The sequence below is a fragment of the Salvia hispanica genome, chromosome 4 (assembly GCF_029641045.1).
Source record: "Salvia hispanica isolate PSC_SH4W2 chromosome 4, Shi_PSC_v1, whole genome shotgun sequence".
NCBI classification, from domain to species: domain Eukaryota; kingdom Viridiplantae; phylum Streptophyta; class Magnoliopsida; order Lamiales; family Lamiaceae; genus Salvia; species Salvia hispanica.
Window position 1 is genome coordinate 54,391,696 of NC_142695.1, and position 19,652 is coordinate 54,411,347.

Genomic DNA, 19,652 nt, shown 5'->3' on the forward strand with positions numbered 1-19,652 from the left:
AAGCACAAGATTAAAATTGATGGCAAAAGTTTGGGATTGATAATAAATCTTATTTGAATTGATTACTCATCACGTGACTAAAATTTCAATTTTCTCTAAACAAAATTATGCTGTATATGTTTAAAGTCAATAAATATAGGACAAAACAAAATTTACCTATTCTAACATTATTGCATTATTTATAGATCGACAAGTGTCACACTATAAATCGTATGTTTTCTTTATTATCAAAAGCCATCCAAAGTTGTAAAAAAATTACTATAAATCTATTTCGCTTGCTCTCCATGAAAATACACAAACCTATCTCCATTAATTACGCAAATCAAATTGTTTACTTGTAAAGAAACTCCCAAAGAAGTCACAAACAATCACGCTAATCATACTTATGTTATTAAAGTTGACATTATCGTAATTAAACTCTATAGCATTAATATGTTAATTGAGGAATGTTTAGATCCGCTAGTGCTAAATAAACTGCAAAGATATAGTATTAATTTGTATGGATCAAAACTAATTATAGAATTAAACATAAATCTTATTAGCGTTAACGCAAAATATCGGAAACAAATCCGAGATAATTTGAAAATGGAAATTAATAAATAAATATGGTAAAAAACAGTGACAGTTAGCCTGAAAAATATGAGACGTTTCAACCGGCAAAATTTGGATTATCAGTCGTTGAAGCAAACAGATGGCGCTCACTGCTGCCACGGATCTCGATTCTATATCTTCTACTCTTCTATGCACTTCAGCGTTGCGCATTCTCTCGATTCATGGAAATTGTGTAGATTTGCGTATTGAATCGATTGATTTCGCGAATAGGTTTGTTCAAGTTGGACGAAGCGAATGGCGGCGGATTCTGGACCTCTGACGGCTGGACAGGTGCGAATTCGCTATCTGAAGTTAGTAGTTTACTTAATTTTGTTATTGTTTTCTCTGATTTTTGTTTCGATTTTGCGTTTTGTGAAGTTTGCTTGATTAGTAAAGTGCAAATTCTGGTGATCGTCGTCATAGTTGGGGGTTTTAGTTTTAGTCCAACCGATTTCATACAATTTGACTTTCTCCTTGAAAGTGTTAGCTGCTGATTTGATTAATAGCTCTATAAACAGAGAATGTGTTTTTGGGGATTAGATGAATTACTGTGAATTTGTTGTTAAGTTGCGTAGGAATAGGATGTGAAACTACTAAATCAATAGCATATTCAACTGCAAGTGTGCAATCTGTAAGTTTTTGCATCGATTGTATTAGTATATGTGGTTTTACTACTTGATTACATTACTTCTTGCTTACATTACTTCTTGCTTACCAGTAAGCTTTTTGTATACCTTGATTACACTACTTGCTTGCTACTGTTCGATATAATTTCTGCATTTTTGAATCTTTTCTCACATTGCATGTGATGAAACATATTCTTATAATAGCCCAGGTGTCATTTCTTATTGGAGTTATTCCAGTTATTGCAGCATGGATGTATTCAGAATGGTTGGAATACAAGAAGACATTGCTCTTTTCCAAAGTGTGAGCACCTTTCCCGTTTCCATGCCATCTCTTTATGGGCATCGATATTTGCTTTGGGCGAATGTTCTTTCTGCTTAGCTGAACCGACTAAGGCCATACAAATATGAGAAATGTATATAAATGTTACTGATATTTGATTGTACATTTTCTTTCCTGCTAGCAGCCATTCGGATGATAATTTGGTTCCATTAGAAAGTCAGATAGTCAAGGAAGATGATCGATCTGTCTTGATGGAAGATGGTCTAACAAGTTCATCATCCACAAAGTTGTCCAGTCCATCTATTAAGACAAACCTAATTAGGTGAGCCACTGTAACATATTGTGTACTTTTCTGGGTTGGTTCTTCAGTCAGATTATAAAATCTTTAACTATTTATTGGGCTTCACTCTTTTAGGTTTTTGACGATGGATGACTTATTCTTGCTTGAAAATCGGCAAATTTTGAGGGCAATGTAAGTTTTTGATCAATTTGATTTCATTTTATGATGTTATTGTAATTTTGTCACTGATATTTCAATCTTTATGCAGGGCTGAATTTGGCTTGATTTTATTCTATTTCTACTTGTGTGACCGCACAAACTTCTTTTCATATTCAACCAAGGTGCTTTATTCCTAATCAATTTACTTCAATAATAAATAACTTGAGTTGTGTGGACTTGCTACTCTAAATGGAAAGGGGCAATTTTTTTGTGGACGTGGGAGTACTTAATATACATGGATTCAAACTAGTGGAAATTAGCAAATCAAATGATCTTCTTAAATTTCAGCACTAGTCACAATTTTTTTCATATAATTTGAGTAAACCTGTAGGTCATTGTGAAAATCTTACTAATACTACACTATTTTGTTAGAATAGTTCAAGCAACGTTGAACTAATGCATTCTTATTTTTATTTCCTTGTTGGACAGAGTTACAGCCGCGATCTATTCGTTTTCTTGTATTTGCTTCTTGTCATAGCTTCAGCGATGACATCACTGAAAAAACATAATGACAAGTCTCCAATATCTGGGAAATCCATCCTTTATCTTAACCGCCATCAGACAGAAGAGTGGAAAGGATATATGCAGGCAAGGAGATTCCTCAACCCTATCTTATACTACCTTATTTGTAGGAGTACTAATTTGCATAGTTGATGGTCTCACTATCTTGCCAGCCTTCAGATAGATATTATGGCAGAAGGTAGGAGGGCATAAATTCCTGATTCTACCATTTTTCTCCTTGTTTCTGGCAGGTCCTCTTTCTGATGTACCATTACTTTGCTGCATCAGAGATGTACAATGCAATTCGCATTTTTATTGCAGCGTATGTTTGGATGACTGGTTTTGGAAACTTCTCCTACTATTACATCCGAAAAGACTTTAGTGTTGCTCGATTTGCTCAGGTGACAATATTCCCTAGTCAAATTATCTTCCTCTTACCTATTAGTCTATTACAACTTAGTTAAGCAGTTCTTTGCTTTTCTCAGTTTAAGTTAGATTATATTCTCCATGCAGATGATGTGGAGACTGAACTTTTTCGTGGCCTTTTGTTGTATTGTTCTCAACAATGACTACATGTTATATTATATATGCCCTATGCATACCCTGTTTACTCTTATGGTTTATGGAGCCCTTGGTATTGGCTACAACTATAATGAGATAAGATCAGTGATGGCTCTGAAGATTTTTATGTGCTTTGCTGTGGTTTTCTTGGTGTGGGAGATCCCGGGAGTTTTTGACACTTTGTGGAGCCCTCTTACTTTTCTATTGGGTTAGTGGATATCATAGCTTCTGAATCTATGTATTAGTAAAACTAATATCTGAATAATAATTATCTAGTTCTTTTTCTTAATGACAGGATATAGTGATCCAGCAAAACCAGGACTTCCACGACTACATGAATGGCATTTTAGATCTGGGCTTGACCGATATATATGGATCATTGGAATGATCTATGCCTATTTTCACCCAAATGTAATCCTTCAAATTTTTTTGATTTTTTTAATTATTTCTTTTTTTCATGAACTTAAAATTGGGCTTATTTTTCTCATTGTAGGTTGAGAAGTGGATGGAAAAACTAGAGGAGTCTGAGACCAAGCGGAGACACAAGATCAAAACATCCATTGTTACTGTTTCTTTAATAGTAAGCCACTTGATCCTTTCACAATATTGTTTGTACAGATTCCTGTTGATGAATTTGTGATTGGGTTTCTTTAATTTTAATCTCTCTATTCTTGTTTATCTGGAATAGGTTGGATACTCGTGGTATGAATACATATACAAGCTGGATAGAGTTTCATACAACAAGCTCCATCCTTACACGTCGTGGATTCCTATAACGTATGTACTGAGGAAATTCCCCTATTCCTCTTTCCATTTTATAAGAATATCTCGTGAGGTTGTAGCATCTAGCCTATGGTTCTTTTCTTATTTGCTTCCCTTGATTTTGTTCCAGTGTCTATATTTGTTTAAGAAATTTCAGTCAGCATCTTCGGAATTTTTCTTTGACCCTTTTCGCGTAAGTGCTCTCTTGTTTCCTCTTAACATTATCCCCTCTCGATACCGATTTAAATAGCACAAGTTAATTGATCATATAAATTGTTCTTATGTACCAGGTGGCTCGGAAAAATTACTTTGGAAACTTACATTTCCCAGTTTCACATATGGCTGAGGTCAGTAACTCTGTGTACCGGTTACTTATGTTTACGTATTTCAGTAGCTTCGGCACAGCATCTAGATCCAATTGAACAATAACAAAATCGAATTCAAGCCAACTTCAATCTGAACTATGAGGCCTCATGATATATCTGCAGGTCCAATGTGCCCAATGGACAGCCTAAATGGCTACTCTCTGTAATCCCAGGTTACCCTTTGCTCAACTTCTTGCTGACAACTTCTATTTATATCTTGGTGAGTGACCCTTTCTGTTGCTCTAAATAAGTTTTTTAACGTTATTACACAGATGGTTCATGGTTGACTATTTTACTGGTGCAGATATCACATCGACTTTTTGAGTTGACAAATACACTCAAGGTTGCTTTCATTCCAACAAAAGACAGTCATAAGCTATTTCAAAACTGTATTGCTGGAGCTGCCATCGCTGCGTGTTTATACAGTGTATCATTTATTCTTCTTCAGATCCCTCCTTAGTAAGTTCTTTGTTCATCCACTGATACTGTTATGTTCTTTCGATTCATGTTATTATACGTAGCCTCGAGCATGCTTACTTCATTGATTACACCCGTTTTTAATCTCGACCATATGTATAAGTGCTTATTATTTAACCATAGATTTTTGCCTGTTTGGTCTGTGACTGTTCAATCAGTAGAAATCATGTTTATTAATCCTCAAAATTCAAGATTAATCCACTGTATAGAGATCTGTTGCATCTTGTATTTTGATTTGCATTCGATGCTATTTGGTTGGACAAATTCTATCATGCAGCAAGGGCTTGTGAAAGATTGCTGCAGTGGGTGCAGCAACGGGATATATGTAGTGTTGTGTCGTATTACGCAGAAATTGATAAATTATCTGCCGAGTTTTGATCAGGAAGTTTAATCATAAAGAAAAGAGAAAACTCTGTAACACGTTTTGTAGGGATGTTTGTGGCGGTTTGGAGTTTCTCATATCTGTATTTTGTTTCTCATATCTAAATTCCGCAGTATTACCCTGTTTTAGTAAGTAAGCTAGATAGTTAAAATTAATAATTGAACATCTATTTAATTGTAGTAAAATATATCTAATTTTTGGTTTCCAGATAAAAATGATTATGTTATTTCATTGACATAAAGTTTAAATATTTTCATTTTCATTTTTTTTTAATCTGAAAATTCTTTCGCTACCCTTTCTATCTCGATTCTCAACCTGAATTCTTGCCGGCTCCATCCTCCTTTACCGTCTGTGTGCCACCCTCCTTCTCTGTCGTTGTCGTCGTCGTGCCATACAAAACTAGGCTTAATTTGGCATAAAATTAATTAAAGATACATACAAATGCAGTAATCTTGCAAGTTGCATCCATATTCTCCAAAAAATTCTAAGATGCAGCAGAAGCTCCTCTTTGATCAACAAGCGGAAGCTGCACACCATCTTCACTTCTCTGTCTCTCCTTCATCTCCAAATCATCGAGATAATGCTGGTAGATATACGACACGAACCCCCACATCGCCACCACCATCGCCACCGCCTTCAACCCGCTCAGCCGGTCTCCTAGAAACATCACGGCCAGCACCGGCCCCATGGGCAGCCCCAGCATTCCGATCACATTCGCAAACAGCGCCGACACTTGGAAGATCAAACCAACGCATCCAACTCCGAACACCTGCCACCCTACCGCCGTCCACGCCAGATTCATCAAGTAGCCCACTTTCCCCCTTTTGTAGCCATCCATCTCCCCGCCGAGGTGCCGCCACTCCCCGCTGGCGAATAGGGCGATCACGACCACGATCGAGGCAACCAGGCTTTGATAGATCGTCATCTCCATCACCGCGCGAGCTGAGACGGATATTTATTTCATGTCATCTAATTTTCTTGGTGATACTCCATAAATCTAGAATATAGTAGTATAGTACGTATTCCCCCGTTGTTTAGTCGTAGTAGTATATACTCCCTCCGTCCCACTTTAGGAGTTCCGGCTGAGTTCGGCATGAGTTTTAAGAAATTCAAAGGAAAGTAGGTGAAAAAAGATAGTGGAATGTGGGTCCAACTTTTTTATATTAGTTTTATAATAAAATGTGAGTGGGAAATGTTAGTGGAATGTGGGGCCTAATACCATTTATGGAATATTCCAACCGGGACTCCTAAAGTGGGACACCCAAAAATGGTAAACCGGGACTCCTAAAGTGGGACGGAGAGAGTATTTTTTTTAAGTCTCAAATAGGTTAGGAAAAGAAAAAAATAAATATCTTATTACTTTATTTCTTCTCTTTAAAATACTCTTTCGTCTCATAGAAATAGGTCATATTTCCTTTTTCGTCCGTCGCATACATAAGTCCATATCTATTTATGATAACTTCTTTCCCCTTTTCTTTTACTTTACTTTTTATAGGTCCCACGAACCATTACACAATTTCAAATACTTTTTCTCATTCTCTTTTATTTTAATAATTACACTTTAAAATCCGTGCAAAATCCAAATTATATATTTTTATGGGATGAAAAGAGTAGGAGATATTCTATTTTGGTTCATTCCTTAGAAATAGAAACTTTTTATTTTAAGAATTTTTTTAGCCATATTACTCGTACTCCTTCCGTCCGCCATTAGGAGTTCGGAGTTCCATTTCTTAGATGCATGTATTTTAAGAAATGTTAGGAAAAGTGGGTTATAAAAAAATTAGTAAAATATGAGTTCTACTTATGCATATTAGTTTTAAATTAAATGTGAGTGAAATGAGTTATTAGAAGGTGGAACCCTATTACCATTTATGGTAAAAGTGAACCGAAAATCCTTTTCACGGACGGATTAAAATAGAAAAACGGGATTCCTATTCGCGGATAAAGAATATCTTTCTAGTTGCTCTGGAACAATTAGGAGATTCTCTATAAGAAATATGGGCTTCTGGCGGCAACATGCTTGGTCCCGCTTATGGGGAGACGATAGATCTTGATTTTATGACCATTCTTTGATTCAAAGTTGCATCCCATCTTAATTGAAAAAGCAAATAATGTTTCAGGAAGAACTCTAGTTCTGCTTCTGTATTGCTTGGAGGGAGTATGTCATTAAAACGACAATAGTAATATGGACCTGCCAATCTAGTAATACTATTTTCTTCACTATTTATCTATTTTTTTTTAATTTTATCAATTGTGCATTAAAATTTATATTAATTTTTTATTTTTCAAAGACAGAAGTAGTAACTTTTATACTTTATTTTATCTTAATTTCGTGCTAAAAAAAATACTCCCTCGATTCCAAGGAAGGTGGCTCTATGGATGGCAGGAAATTTTATGCAATTTTATTTTGTATATTAGGTGAAGAGAATAAAATAAAGATAAAAAGAAAGTACTTCAAACTTAGTTATAATGAAGTGACAGAGTATTAATTCCAGAAATTATTAAAATTTGATTTAATTAGTTTATCCTTTAAAATTATACTACAACATTTTTTATTTATGAAAACGTTTTTATTTCTTACTCCCTCTGTCCCGGCTAAGATGGCACATTGTTTAGTCGGCATGGAGTTTTAGGAGTTATTGGTTAAAGAAAGATGAATATTTTAGTAGGAGTGAGAAAAAGTGGTTGAGTGTATTAATTGGAGAGAGAAAGTTACCAAAAAAGAAATGTGTCATCTTAGTTGGGACAAACTAAAAAGGAAAACGTGTCATCTGGACGGAGGAAGTACTTTATAAAATGAATGTTCTTCAAAAAATCATTGCAGCAAGAAACGTAGGGATTACGTACCTGTCTCCTTCTTAATCAGCTTCTGAAAGGCCAGCTGCGTCAGCGACAGCATCATCGCATACCCGGCGGAGGCCGCGACGGTGCAGACGAATCCGACCACGTATTTCCGCCCCGAGGCGGCCGTGGAGTCACCGGATTCGGGATCGAAGACGAGGAGAGTGGACGAGACGGTGAGGAGGACCAATGAATTGACGATGAAAGGGGTGAATTTCTGGCGATTGAGGAAGAGAGAGAAGACGGCGTTGAACCCCAGCTGCGAGGCCCCGATCAGCGTGTAGGTGATGATCGGGAGGTAGCGGAGGCCGATGGAGAAGAGGAGGCAGTCGACGGCGAGGAAGACGCCGATCGCGACGTTGAAGGCGGCGAGGGCGAGGGGACGGCGCCGATTTTCGGTGTCGGCGGTGGTGAAGAAGAGGAAGGGGATGAGGATGGGGAAGCCGATGACTTGGACTAAGGTCGCGATCCAATTGCTTTTGCCGCCGTTGTTGTAGTAGAGGCGGCCTAGGATGGTGGCGGAGCCGGAGCCGGAGAGGAGGAAGAAGGAGTAGAGGAGCATTTGGAGCCACCATTTGTAACGTGTGAGGAGAGATTTGTTGTTGATTTCCGGTGAGTTTTCTTCAGCTTCCGTGAGTGTGCAGGGACGGACGCAGAAATCATCACTGATAGGAGCTATTTTATAAAAAAACTTTTTTAAACTAATAAATAAGGGCTGTTAAATAAATTTACATAAAATTGATATAGATCTAAAAGTTTTACAAAAGGAAAAACTAAAAAAAACATAATTTATAGATTTATTTTATGATGATAATAAAAGGAGAGTTAACAACAGAGAGCTTCTTCTCACCATTGATCTGTGGTTGCACTTCTCCCATGGTGATTGTGAAAGTGAGGAGAGAGTTCTTGTTGATTGATTTCCGGTGAGCTTTGTGCTACTGGTTTGAGGTCTAGAGAGAGAACAGAAATATCTGTAGATTGATTTATTTATGATGATAGTAATATAGAAGAGTAAAAAACATAGAGCTTCTTCTCTCCATTGATTGTGGTTACATTCTTCCATGGTGATCATGAAAATGAGGAGATAAGGACAGATTTTTGTTGGGGTTGTAAAAGCCACGTGAATAATCCTCGCAGTCAGAAAGAATATGCACTCTTGATTGGACACCAATTTTAATGCATATTACTCTCGTTCCATGATAGAAATCATATTTATTTAATGTAGGCATGGGTTTTAAATAGTGAGTTAGAAAAGTTAATGAAATATATGGTACACTCTTTTATATTAGTTTTATAATAGAATGTGAGCGAAGTGAGTTAGTGGAATATGAAACCTACTTATTGTGGGACACTAAAATGACAAAATGTAACTTTTATTATGAGACGGAGATAGTAATTGATAAATAAAAGGGATAAATTAAAAAAAAAATCGATTAAAGTATTATTAATGAAGAATTAATCTCGTTTCATTAGTTAAATTATTTTTTTCAGAATTAAATGGTTCATACCTTTATGGAGCAGAGAGGGTAATACTGGTAGTAGTAGTAATAACAATTAACAACAGAGCAACATTGCCAAAAAAAACATGAATTTAGGACATTCATATTATATAGTGTGACCCGAAAAACTCAGCCCCAACCCCATTCTTCAATTGTATATTAGCTTTTCATATTTCAATCCAAGTAAGCCAGTCCCATTTTTAGTTCCAACTCAATTTCAAAGTCAAATTCATCATTTAAAAAACTACTACTACTACTTCATATTACTTCAAAATTGATTAAAAGTAAAAGTAAAACACCAACAGTTAAATTAACTTTTATAAATCTAAAACTAAAACAACAACAATTAATTTAAATCTAAAACTAAAAGTAACAAAACTACAATTAAAAATAAAAAAAAAAGAACTACTTTAATCCCAATTTTTTCCCAAGCTCCGCAACCATCTTCGACAATTATAAAGATTTGGAAGTAGGGTTGTCATCATTATGATAAAAATATACTCTCTTCATTCCATAGAAATAAATAAATTGAGTTTGACATAGATTTTAATATTTAATCGATAAAATTAAAGAGAAAGAAAAAAAATAGTTGAAATTATGTAATGAATAATTTTTATTTGATTGAATAAAAGGCTCAAACCACCAACGGCAGTTAGCAGAAATGTTTCGACCCAACCAAAAACGGACAACAAGAGCGCCAAACAAGAACAAGCAACAAGCCAAAAACAAAGACACAAAAGAAACGAGCAACAAAGCCACGACCAACACACCTCCTGTCAACAAAGAAAGCAACAAAGAGGCAAAAGCAGCACCACTGCCAAAAACCAAGACAATCCCAGCAGCAAACAAAAGGCAAAAGAGGCGAGATGAAGTTCACATTTGTATTAATTGGCAAGTGGATTGGTGCTTTGATACTTCCAGACTATTTTCTAGCTTTGACCAGCTCATCATACATTTCTCCTGGTAGGAAAGGGAAGTTCGGGTACCACCCTTTTATCCATGAGCCGAGCCTCCACAAAATTAGTTTTCTTTCAACCTCCCAATTTGGTTCAAAGTTTTGGAAAACAACTTTATTTCTAATCCACCATATACCATATGGAGCATAGTTGATAAAATAAAAGAGAAGAAAGAAAAAGTTATCATAAATAGCTATGATCTATTTGAATGTGATTGACGAAAAAAAAAAATATGACATATTTCTATGGGACAGAAGGAGTGCTTACTATTATTACAAATATAATATCAATTTAAACATTTAAAAAATGTTAAAAATGATACTCCTACTACTATTTTTTACAACTAAATTCTAAAATTGCAATCAAACCAAAATTTAACTAAGCATCTAGTTTGCTAGCTCATTCACGACAGCTGCTAAGAACTTAATCAACTGACTAACTAACTTTTAACTAACACCTCTCCACCATCCTTCTAAACCTTTTCACTGGTAAATTCGACTATGAAATCAAATCAGAGGCTACTTTCGTCTATGAAAAATAATTCAATTTTTCTTTTAATGCATCAATTAAAATTAGTTTCATTTTTTTTGATAAAAACATTTTCTCTCATATTTTATCTATTTTCGTGCCGGCACAAATAAAATTATTTTACAAGTATGGGAAGAATATATTTTTCAAAGCAGTATGCCATGGAGGACAGGTAATGCAATTAATTATGCAAACCTACTACCCCTACCACTGGAGTAGCAATCAAACCTAATACAAGATATTTTATTTGAAATTCGATTGTGCTGAGTTGAAGATTAAATTCAAATTAATGGTAAGTCTATCATAAGTTTTACAGTGGAGTATTTACTAATTATAACTTTTATTTAAAATAATAATTACAAATTTATTAATATAGGCCTCAAAGGAGGAAGGGGATGAGAATGGGGATTCCGTTGACTTGGACTAAGGTCGCGATCCAATTGCTTTTGCCGCCGTTGTTGTAGTAGAGGCTGCCTAAGATAGTGGCGGTGGCGGAGCTAGACTTGTCAAGTGGGCCGGACCAACCTGGCCTAGGTCTGCTACAGCCCTGCTAGTAGAAATAGAGCTGGCCTGGGCTGGGCTTGAGAGTTAAGTTGGGCTCCAATTGGACCTTTTTATAAATCCAAGACTGGCTCGGGCTCAGGCTCATTTGATGCCAAACCCATGTCTAGAACCGGCCCAGACCCAAGCCCAGCCCAGTAGAGACCCACTTTATTATTGATGATTTTATTATTTTATATATGAATTGCCTCGTGTATTTGTGTTCTAATGAATTCTGTTACAAAATGTCTATAGTAGATGAATAAAAATTTAAAATAATAGTATTCCTTCACACCATAGACTTGTTGTGGAACTCGTGTATACACACATGTAAATCATTTCAGTGTAATATTTTATGCTAAGACTTGTTTTTAATTATCTTTGCAAAATATTTTAAGATTAAAATCAATTCAGTTTAATGTAAATATAAATTTAAGAAATGAGAATAAAAATTCTTTTAGTACAAAGAACAAAATCTTCTAATAATTTGCAGAATACACTTTAAAATTATTGGTAGTTTCAATTTATGATGTAGTGGAATATATATACTTAAATTATCACTCCATTAGATTATATGCTTAAATTATCATAAAACTAATAAAAACTATATTGATAAATATTCTAATTTTAAAAAATTATTTCAATTTAAGAATGACTACGAGATTCATTGTATTTTTTAAAATAAGTTAAAGTAAAACTAGTTCCGAAAAAAAAGAAAGGAGTAAAAATATTTTGAGAGAAATGTCCATGTGTCAATATTTTGTTGGTGTATTAGAGTGTTTTATAATGCCATTTATTTTTGTTATATAATCAGTTCTCTAAAAACTTAGAACATGACTCAGGCCCGACCCAGCCCAGCCCATTTACAGATGGATTCGGGCTGGGCTGGACCGAGCCTAGGGGTGGGTTGATACGATATATCGTATCGAAAACGTTGTATCGTGTATCGTATCGAAAATATCGATATGAAAAAAATTCATGTCGTTATTGTATCGAAAGTTTTGATATATCGAAACTTTCGATATGGATAATATTAATATCATTATCGTATCGATATTTCGATATATCGTTAAGAACCATATATCGAAATATCGTTATCATATCGAATACCTCACGAAAAATATAATTTCAAAATTGAAAAATAACACAAAAATTAAATGGATTTATATATATTTATAATTTTAAACTTCAATATGTGTTGAATTTCAATATGTTTCGATATTTTACCCCAGCCCTAGCTGAGCCCACACATGCATAGCAAAGCCTCGACCCGGCCCACTTGACACCTCTAGACGGAGTCGGAGAGGACGAAGAAGGAGTAGAGGAGCATTTGAAGCCACCACTTGTAATGTGCGAGTAGATATTTGTTGTTGATTTCCGATGAGGTTTCTGCTTCTGTTACCAAGTCTATAGAGAGAACAAAATAATTTGTAGAAGAAATGTCCCAACTACATTGGGACGGAGGGAGTATATTTTAACCTTACCGAATTTCGGCATGACCAATTTAAATAACAATATAATTAAGTATGAGTGAATAAAAATCCTATTTTCACCTTATCGAATTTTGCTATGACCAATTTAAATAACAATATCATATTATATTTTCGATATGTTGAAATTCGAAAGAGCGGAATTTCACGAAAGGACTTTGGTATGGTACAGGCCATGTAAGAATTTCACCGGCATACCGGATTAATAAGGAGATGGCGCACACAATGATCGAGATGACGATTTATCATAGCTTGGTGGCATCTATTGCAGACATGAAAAATCTTGTGTTATTGTAACACACATTTCAGCTCAAGTATATGCCACAACTTTTTGCATCTCATCAAATTTACTATAATAAAAACTTTAATATATAATCCATAGAATTGACCGTATATCAGAAAATACATAAATATGAATAATTATTAAGGATTTCTTTCTAAGTTACTCTCTCCGTTCTAGATAATTCGACACAGTATTCCATTTTGGGTCATCCCACATAATTTGTCCCATTTCACTTTTACCATTTTTGGTAGTGGACCCCATATTCCACTGACTCATTTCTACTCACATTTTATTATAAAACTAATACTTTAAAAGTAGGACTCACATCCCACCAACTTTTTCAACTCACTTTCATTAGATTTCTTAAAACCCGTGCTGGGTCAAAGTGTCCCAAATTATTTGGGACGGAGGGAGTAATAATTTATCTATTTTGAAAAACAATTATACTTGAAGTACGACTCCATGATTTATATTCTGTTAATTTTGATTTAATGAATAACAATATGCAAGTTACAATCATGCCCAAATAGAAAAGGAAAAGTTGTTGGAGAATATTGACTAACAAAATGGAAAAGAACACTTGTAGTAGGTGACTATTAAGCCACTAATGGCCTGCTAATTGAATAGAATAATTGTAACAAGAAACAACATTTAGTATGAACATTCGATTCAATTTCCAATGCCAAATATATACTAAAGTATTAACAAAAATTCTCTAATCTTCCTTTTTATCTGTCTCCTCTTCACACCTGATCGTTGACCTAACAATCAAAGCTTGAAATTGGTGCGATGGCAGAGGCAGTGGTGTCGATTGCTCTACAAACCATCCGTGATTTGCTATCGGAAGAGGGAAGGTTTTTATCTGGTGTGGGCAATCAAGTGAAAGAGCTCGAGAGGCAGCTCATAGAGATGAAGTGTTTCCTCGTAGACGCTGATAAAAGACGGCATGAGAGCAGAACCATCTCCAATTGGATCTCTGAGATCAGAGATCTCGTCTACAGATCGGAAGCCGCAATCGAAAGATACGCAGCTTATCGAGTTTATTCAAGGAGAAGAGGCCTCAGGCAGTTCGTCCGCAACTATTCCTGCATTTTGACAGATTGCAACTCACTCCACCGATTAGGCTCTGAGATTTCACAAATTACATCGAATCTGGAGAGGATAAGCAAGGATATGCAAAATAACGGCATTAAAAGAAGCATAATCATGAATCCAAATGCAGAGGGGGGAAGCTCGGGTGGAAACAACATGTCAAGGAAGACTTTCCCCAATTTGGAGATTGGAGATTGCTTTGTAGGCATGGAGGATGAGGTGAAGCAGCTTGTTCATCACCTAGGGAAAGATACAGAGGATCGGATTATTTCAGTGTGGGGAATGGGAGGATCAGGCAAGACCACAATTGCCAAGAAGCTCTACAATGAGACGACCGACTTTGATCTCTCCGCGTGGGTTTGTATTACTCAGCAATGTGAGAGTCGATCAGTTTGGGAGGATGTTCTAAGGCAGCTAGAGAATCAGCAGCAAAAGAAGAAGAATGTTGTTTCAACTTCAATTCTGAACGATGAGCCACAAATAAGGGCGGAGGTTCCAAGTCTGAGCGACTTTGAATTGACAGAGAGACTATGTGAGATACAAAGAGAGAAGCGATGTCTCATAGTTTTGGATGATGTTTGGGAGCTTTCTCATTGGGAGGAGTTGAAGCATCCATTCATTGTCCAAAATTTGCAGAGCAAAATATTGGTTACAACACGAAAACAAAATGTTGCAAAAATTGGATTGGCAGTGGAACATAGCCTTTTACATATGGATGCTGCTTTCGAACTTCTTAAAAACAAAGCATTTCCCCGTGACAGCATTCCAGGTCAGTTTTTTTATTTTTTATTTTTTATTTTATTATTATTATTATTATTATTATTATTATTATTATTATTATTATTATTATTATTATATGGAGTGGACTGTGGAATGTATTACCTCTATGCCAAAGCCGATTAGGAGTACTAAACATAGGGGTGAATGAAATGAGTTAGTAGTGGAATGTGGGACCCTATTACTCTCTCCGTTCTATAGTAATAGAGTCATTTTGTCATTTCGGTACGTTCCATAGTAATAGAGTCATTTCTTTTTTTAATAAAAGTCATCACATTTCTCCACACCTACTTTACTCTCTCTTACTTTTTTCTTTCTTCATCTCTCCACCTTTTTTATTTTTTACTTTATTCTTTCTTTACTTAACTCACCTAACACAATTTTCTTAATCTTCGTGCCGAAAAGAAATGTCTTCATTACTATGGAATGGATGGGGTACTATTTATGATAAAAGTAAAACGGGACATCTATTCACAGATAGACTAAAATGAAAAAAACAAGACTTCTATTCGCGGGTTTCAGGCTAGATTGACGTCCTTATTCCCAGTACACCAAGGACAAATATGGATTAGTGGATCTCATATTTTTGAGAGAATCCATTTTCAATACAACCCCTCTTCTCTACCTTCTCTCTGTATTTCCTCTCTTTATTATTTTTAATTTAAATAATTGTGTTAACTCTTCACGAGAAATGTAATTGTATTAGTTAATTAGCATTTCCAAAAATATTATAACGAAAAGGCTTATGATTATTATGAGTCCACATTATAATAATGTAAATAATATATAATGTAATAATTGATCTCTTCCGGTTTTCATAGAATCAATGTTTTTTCTCTAACTCTACTGGGCTTATTATTTGGGATTTTTTCGTTTATTACTAATACTAGTTAGTCTCACTGACCAAGGTTAAATCAACTGGGTATTTTCTTTTATTGTTATATTAAAATCCAATCATTTGTTACAATAATATAAGACGCAGGAGTACGATTTTACTAAAAAAATTCCTGTTTCTATAATAAATTACAAGTCGTGGTTCTACGTTGTGAGTTTTGGAATATGGTTCCACATGAGAAAATGTTGCTCTTAAAAAAAATCATATGTTTCAATAATAAATTGTCTAGTAAGTATATTTACTAATCGCATTTTTGCGCATTTATTTTTGTGTTTTGGGATATGGTTCAAGAAAATATTACTACTTGTTTCATTTTTTTTAACGTAAAAAGGTTGAATATTTTAATATTTTATTAAAACTCAGCACCAAATTATTTAAATGTCCGATTACATCACCTGCTTATATCCATTAGATTCCAAATTTAATAAATGTAAATAGTTTTTAATTCACCTTTTAATGTGGAGCACTGAACTATTACTCCCTCCGTCCCATGACCCTTTTTTTTCTTTCGAAAATGATTTTTTGATATTATTATCCATTTCATTTCTTATTAAATTTTTATTTTGTATATATTTTTTACCGTAATTTTTTCCCCGGTGGGAACTCACAAACTCAGGTAAAGTTCGTGATATTATTTGCCAAATTAAAAGTTCGTGGAAAAAGTCCAACTTTTTGAAAGTTCCATGATATTAGGGGCCAAAATCCTTATTATCAATAGATTTGAAATTATCAAAAATATCTGAATAATTGAGCTAATAAGCTAGCGAAATAATTATAGTCATAATAGAGATAGAATTATAAAGAAATGAAATCAAAAGTAAATATTCGAGTACACAGCACACTAGAACTATTTTTGTAATTTTACAATTGCTTATAAATTGTAAAAAATAAATTGAGTTGATAAAAATATTTTTGAAGTGATCATAAGCTACTTAAGCTTATTTTATTATAGAGTATTAGTTTGATTATAAGCTTATTTTGCCAAATATTTTGAAAGAATTTTTAAGGTCTTGAACTATTTGTAACTTAGTTTTAAAAAACTTGTAAGAACACTATCTTAGTTAATTGCACTATTCAATTAATCGTCATTTATTATTACTTCAATATGCAGACTTTGCATTGGAAGAAAGATTTGAAAAAATTGGGAAAGAAATGGTACAAAAATGTGGTTATTTGCCATTGGCAATTTCTTTACTTGGTGGGGTTTTGAGAGAGAAAAAATCGATTGTTGAGTGGGAATCAGTAAATGAGCACATCAAAGCAGCCATATATGGAGTTGAAGAGCAGATTGATGGAGTGCTAAATTTAAGCTATGAAAGTTTACCCTATTATTTGAAGCCTTGCTTTCTCTATTTGGGTATATTGGGTGAGGATGATACCATATATGCTTGGGAGCTATATAGCATGTGGATAGCACAAGGCATGATTTCATATGAGAATATTGGAGACAAGGAAGACACTTTAATGGACATCGCTGAGCTGTATTTAAGTGAGTTAGCCTCCAGGTCCATTGTTCAAGTTGAAATTAGTCTTGATTATGGTGTCGGAAATAAAAAATATGGTACATGCAAACTTCATGATGTAGTAAGAGAACTATGCTTGAAATTGGGAAAAGGGGAGCATTTTGGTGTGCAGAGTTTGGAGTATAAAGGTGGGAAACTTAGTACCTTACAACGGGAAGCTTCTAAGCATATGAAGATACAACATCTGGTAATATATTTCAGAAATGAAGTCGAGCATGAGCATATAGTTGCTTGGGGAGAAGATACTAGGGAGCATATAAGGTCTGTTCGATTATTCAATCTCATAGGATCAGATGTTGTTGAGTTCCCCCCACAAAGTATTGTTGACTTTCAGAAATTCAAATTGGTAAGAGATCTATGTTTTTTTAAATTCAAATTTGCAGGAGGAAAGTTACCAAGAGGAATCACTAAACTTGTTCACCTTAGATGTTTGCGTTTACAAAGATGTAAACTTGATAAGCTACCCTCTTCCATGAAGAATTTGGTATATAGGGATACCCTTGATTTGAGCTATTCAAAGGATGTTGAAGTTCCAAATGTTTTTAAGGAGATGCTGCGATTAAAACACTTGATTCTTCCTATCTATAGAAATGAAAACATTAGAAGTTATCGACTAAGATTGGATGAGGGAGTATATGAGTTGGAGACTCTAGCATACTTTGATAGTAGATGTCATGAACTTAAATGTATGGACAGAATGAAGAATCTTCGATATTTTTTAGCAAGAATATACGATAATGAAAGCTTGTCAGCTATCATGAATGGGATAATGAACTACAACAAGATACGAGAATGTGTTGTTACTACTACAGCAAGTTGCGACTTAACAAGTGAACGAATGCTGGAGAAGGCTTTGACATGTCCCAATCTTTATTATTTGGTTATTATGTGTAAGTTAGGGAAGGCGCTAGCAAAGTGCGGGAATGATTTGTTGAGCTCCAAACTTAAGTGTTTAAATTTGTATGGTTGTGAGATTGAGGATGATCCAATGGGGATACTGGGAAAGCTTCCTTGCTTGACAAGTTTGCGATTATATGAGAAATCATTTGTTGGGGAGAAGATGAGGTGTACAGCGAACAGTTTTCTTCGTCTCAAGAAGCTGGTATTAAGAGGTTTACCAAAGTTGAGGGAGTGGAGAGTGGAGTCAGGAGCCATGCCCCTTCTCTCTAAATTATCAATCGGAGAGTGTTCTTGTCTAGAGATGGTTCCAGAGGGATTGAGTGGCATTTCTACCCTTCAAACTCTCGTAATTCAAAAAATGCCGGAATTGAGAGAAAGGGTATCACCAGCAGGACAGGATTTCCACAAAGTCCGCCATGTCCCTTCAATTATCATCAAGGAATAGTCTTCACCAGGTATCTCATTTCTCACATTTTTCTTTATTTAATTTTGACAAAATAAAATCATAAGCTCTAATTATGTCATTGCTGATTTACAGGTGAATAACTACCTTTCTCTAAAGGGTACATTCCTTGGTAAGGTTTTAATGACTCTCTAACTCTTTGTAAGATTGTTTCGCCTCGTATTTTATTTTTATTCTCTTCTGTTGCAGGTTAAATTTCCTCCCCTTCTTGCTTCAGTTGTGTTGTATTTCTCTCTGATCCTTTTTATACTCTTTTCTCCTAGTTAGTACTATGTGTTTGTGTATAAGTAATTGTTTGGAATCTTGGTAATTTAAAGTTGTTTAGTGTGGGTTAATAACATAGTTATATTTGAAATGATGTCGTGTTCGAATTGAAATTGATGGTTTGCAGTAACTCAAATGTTGAAAGTGAATTATTGTATATTTGTGTTTGCGTTAAATTGGTTTGTATTGAATTGCTCAATTAATCTATGTTTAAAGTCGATCCATTATAGGAGCATTGCACACTTATACATGGAAATATTATTTTATACTTTAACAAACAAACCATGGATAAATCCAAGTGACCCTTTCTTAAATCCAAGCGATCTTTTCGTAGGTGTTTGCCCCCGATTCAATTGGGGGATCGAATTGATTATAGAAACATGAGTTTAATTAGTCAATTTATTAGTGAACAGGAAAAAAATTTATCTAGACGAGTGAATAGATTGACCTTGAAACAACAACGATTAATTACTATTGTTATAAAACAAGCTCGTATTTTATCTTTGTTACCCTTTCTTATAATGAGAAATAGTTGAAAGAATTGAGTCGACTACTAG

The 19,652-nt window shown here is 34.8% G+C and overlaps 3 protein-coding genes across 10 annotated transcripts; 2 read left to right on the forward strand and 1 right to left on the reverse strand.

The window, feature by feature from the left end:
• The first annotated feature begins 621 nt into the window (after nt 1-621).
• LOC125194481 (protein REDUCED WALL ACETYLATION 3-like) lies at nt 622-5,141 on the forward strand. 8 transcript variants are annotated; one of them, XM_089056330.1, is made up of 16 exons: nt 622-902; nt 1,422-1,518; nt 1,679-1,819; nt 1,913-1,969; nt 2,046-2,118; nt 2,426-2,584; nt 2,749-2,898; nt 3,011-3,266; nt 3,354-3,469; nt 3,552-3,638; nt 3,747-3,835; nt 3,951-4,013; nt 4,111-4,167; nt 4,309-4,405; nt 4,490-4,644; nt 4,940-5,141. In XM_089056330.1, exons 2-16 carry the CDS (start codon nt 1,469-1,471, stop codon nt 4,950-4,952), a joined length of 1,563 nt encoding a protein of 520 aa, XP_088912456.1. In that variant the 5' UTR covers nt 622-902; nt 1,422-1,468; the 3' UTR covers nt 4,953-5,141. The 8 variants fall into 8 exon arrangements, with proteins under 8 accessions (XP_088912456.1, XP_088912457.1, XP_047948678.2 ...); XM_089056331.1 differs by having other exon boundaries at nt 1,682-1,819; XM_048092721.2 differs by having other exon boundaries at nt 622-882.
• Nucleotides 5,142-5,444: 303 nt separating this feature from the next.
• On the reverse strand, nt 5,445-8,876 carry LOC125194483 (putative purine permease 10). Its single transcript, XM_048092725.2, has 3 exons — nt 8,736-8,876; nt 7,892-8,560; nt 5,445-5,986 (listed from the first exon to the last, which is right to left on the reverse strand). Exons 1-3 carry the CDS (start codon nt 8,761-8,763, stop codon nt 5,529-5,531), a joined length of 1,155 nt encoding a protein of 384 aa, XP_047948682.2. The 5' UTR covers nt 8,764-8,876; the 3' UTR covers nt 5,445-5,528.
• A 5,076-nt stretch (nt 8,877-13,952) lies between these two features.
• Nucleotides 13,953-19,164, forward strand: LOC148929452 (putative disease resistance protein At1g50180). Its single transcript, XM_089070159.1, has 4 exons — nt 13,953-15,042; nt 17,057-18,823; nt 18,907-18,943; nt 19,021-19,164. The coding sequence occupies exons 1-2, from the start codon at nt 13,971-13,973 to the stop codon at nt 18,811-18,813; spliced, it is 2,829 nt and encodes a 942-aa protein (XP_088926285.1). The 5' UTR covers nt 13,953-13,970; the 3' UTR covers nt 18,814-18,823; nt 18,907-18,943; nt 19,021-19,164.
• Nucleotides 19,165-19,652: the final 488 nt, after the last annotated feature.

What these genes read in the sequence shown, in the direction of transcription:
- LOC125194481 (XM_048092719.2), top strand. Translation starts at nt 847, where the DNA reads ATGGCGGCGGATTCTGGACCTCTGACGGCTGGACAG. An exon ending in GACCTCTGACGGCTGGACAG is followed by an intron (nt 883 to 1,426) that starts GTGCGAATTCGC and finishes ATAATAGCCCAG; the next exon opens with GTGTCATTTCTTATTGGAGT. An exon ending in TTTTCTTTGACCCTTTTCGC is followed by an intron (nt 4,014 to 4,110) that starts GTAAGTGCTCTC and finishes CTTATGTACCAG; the next exon opens with GTGGCTCGGAAAAATTACTT.
- LOC125194483 (XM_048092725.2), bottom strand. Translation starts at nt 8,763, where the DNA reads ATGGGAGAAGTGCAACCACAGATCAATG. An exon ending in AGTGCAACCACAGATCAATG is followed by an intron (nt 8,561 to 8,735) that starts GTGAGAAGAAGC and finishes TTTATAAAATAG; the next exon opens with CTCCTATCAGTGATGATTTC. An exon ending in GCTGATTAAGAAGGAGACAG is followed by an intron (nt 5,987 to 7,891) that starts GTACGTAATCCC and finishes TATCCGTCTCAG; the next exon opens with CTCGCGCGGTGATGGAGATG.
- LOC148929452 (XM_089070159.1), top strand. Translation starts at nt 13,971, where the DNA reads ATGGCAGAGGCAGTGGTGTCGATTGCTCTACAAACCATCCGTGATTTG. An exon ending in TCCCCGTGACAGCATTCCAG is followed by an intron (nt 15,043 to 17,056) that starts GTCAGTTTTTTT and finishes TTCAATATGCAG; the next exon opens with ACTTTGCATTGGAAGAAAGA.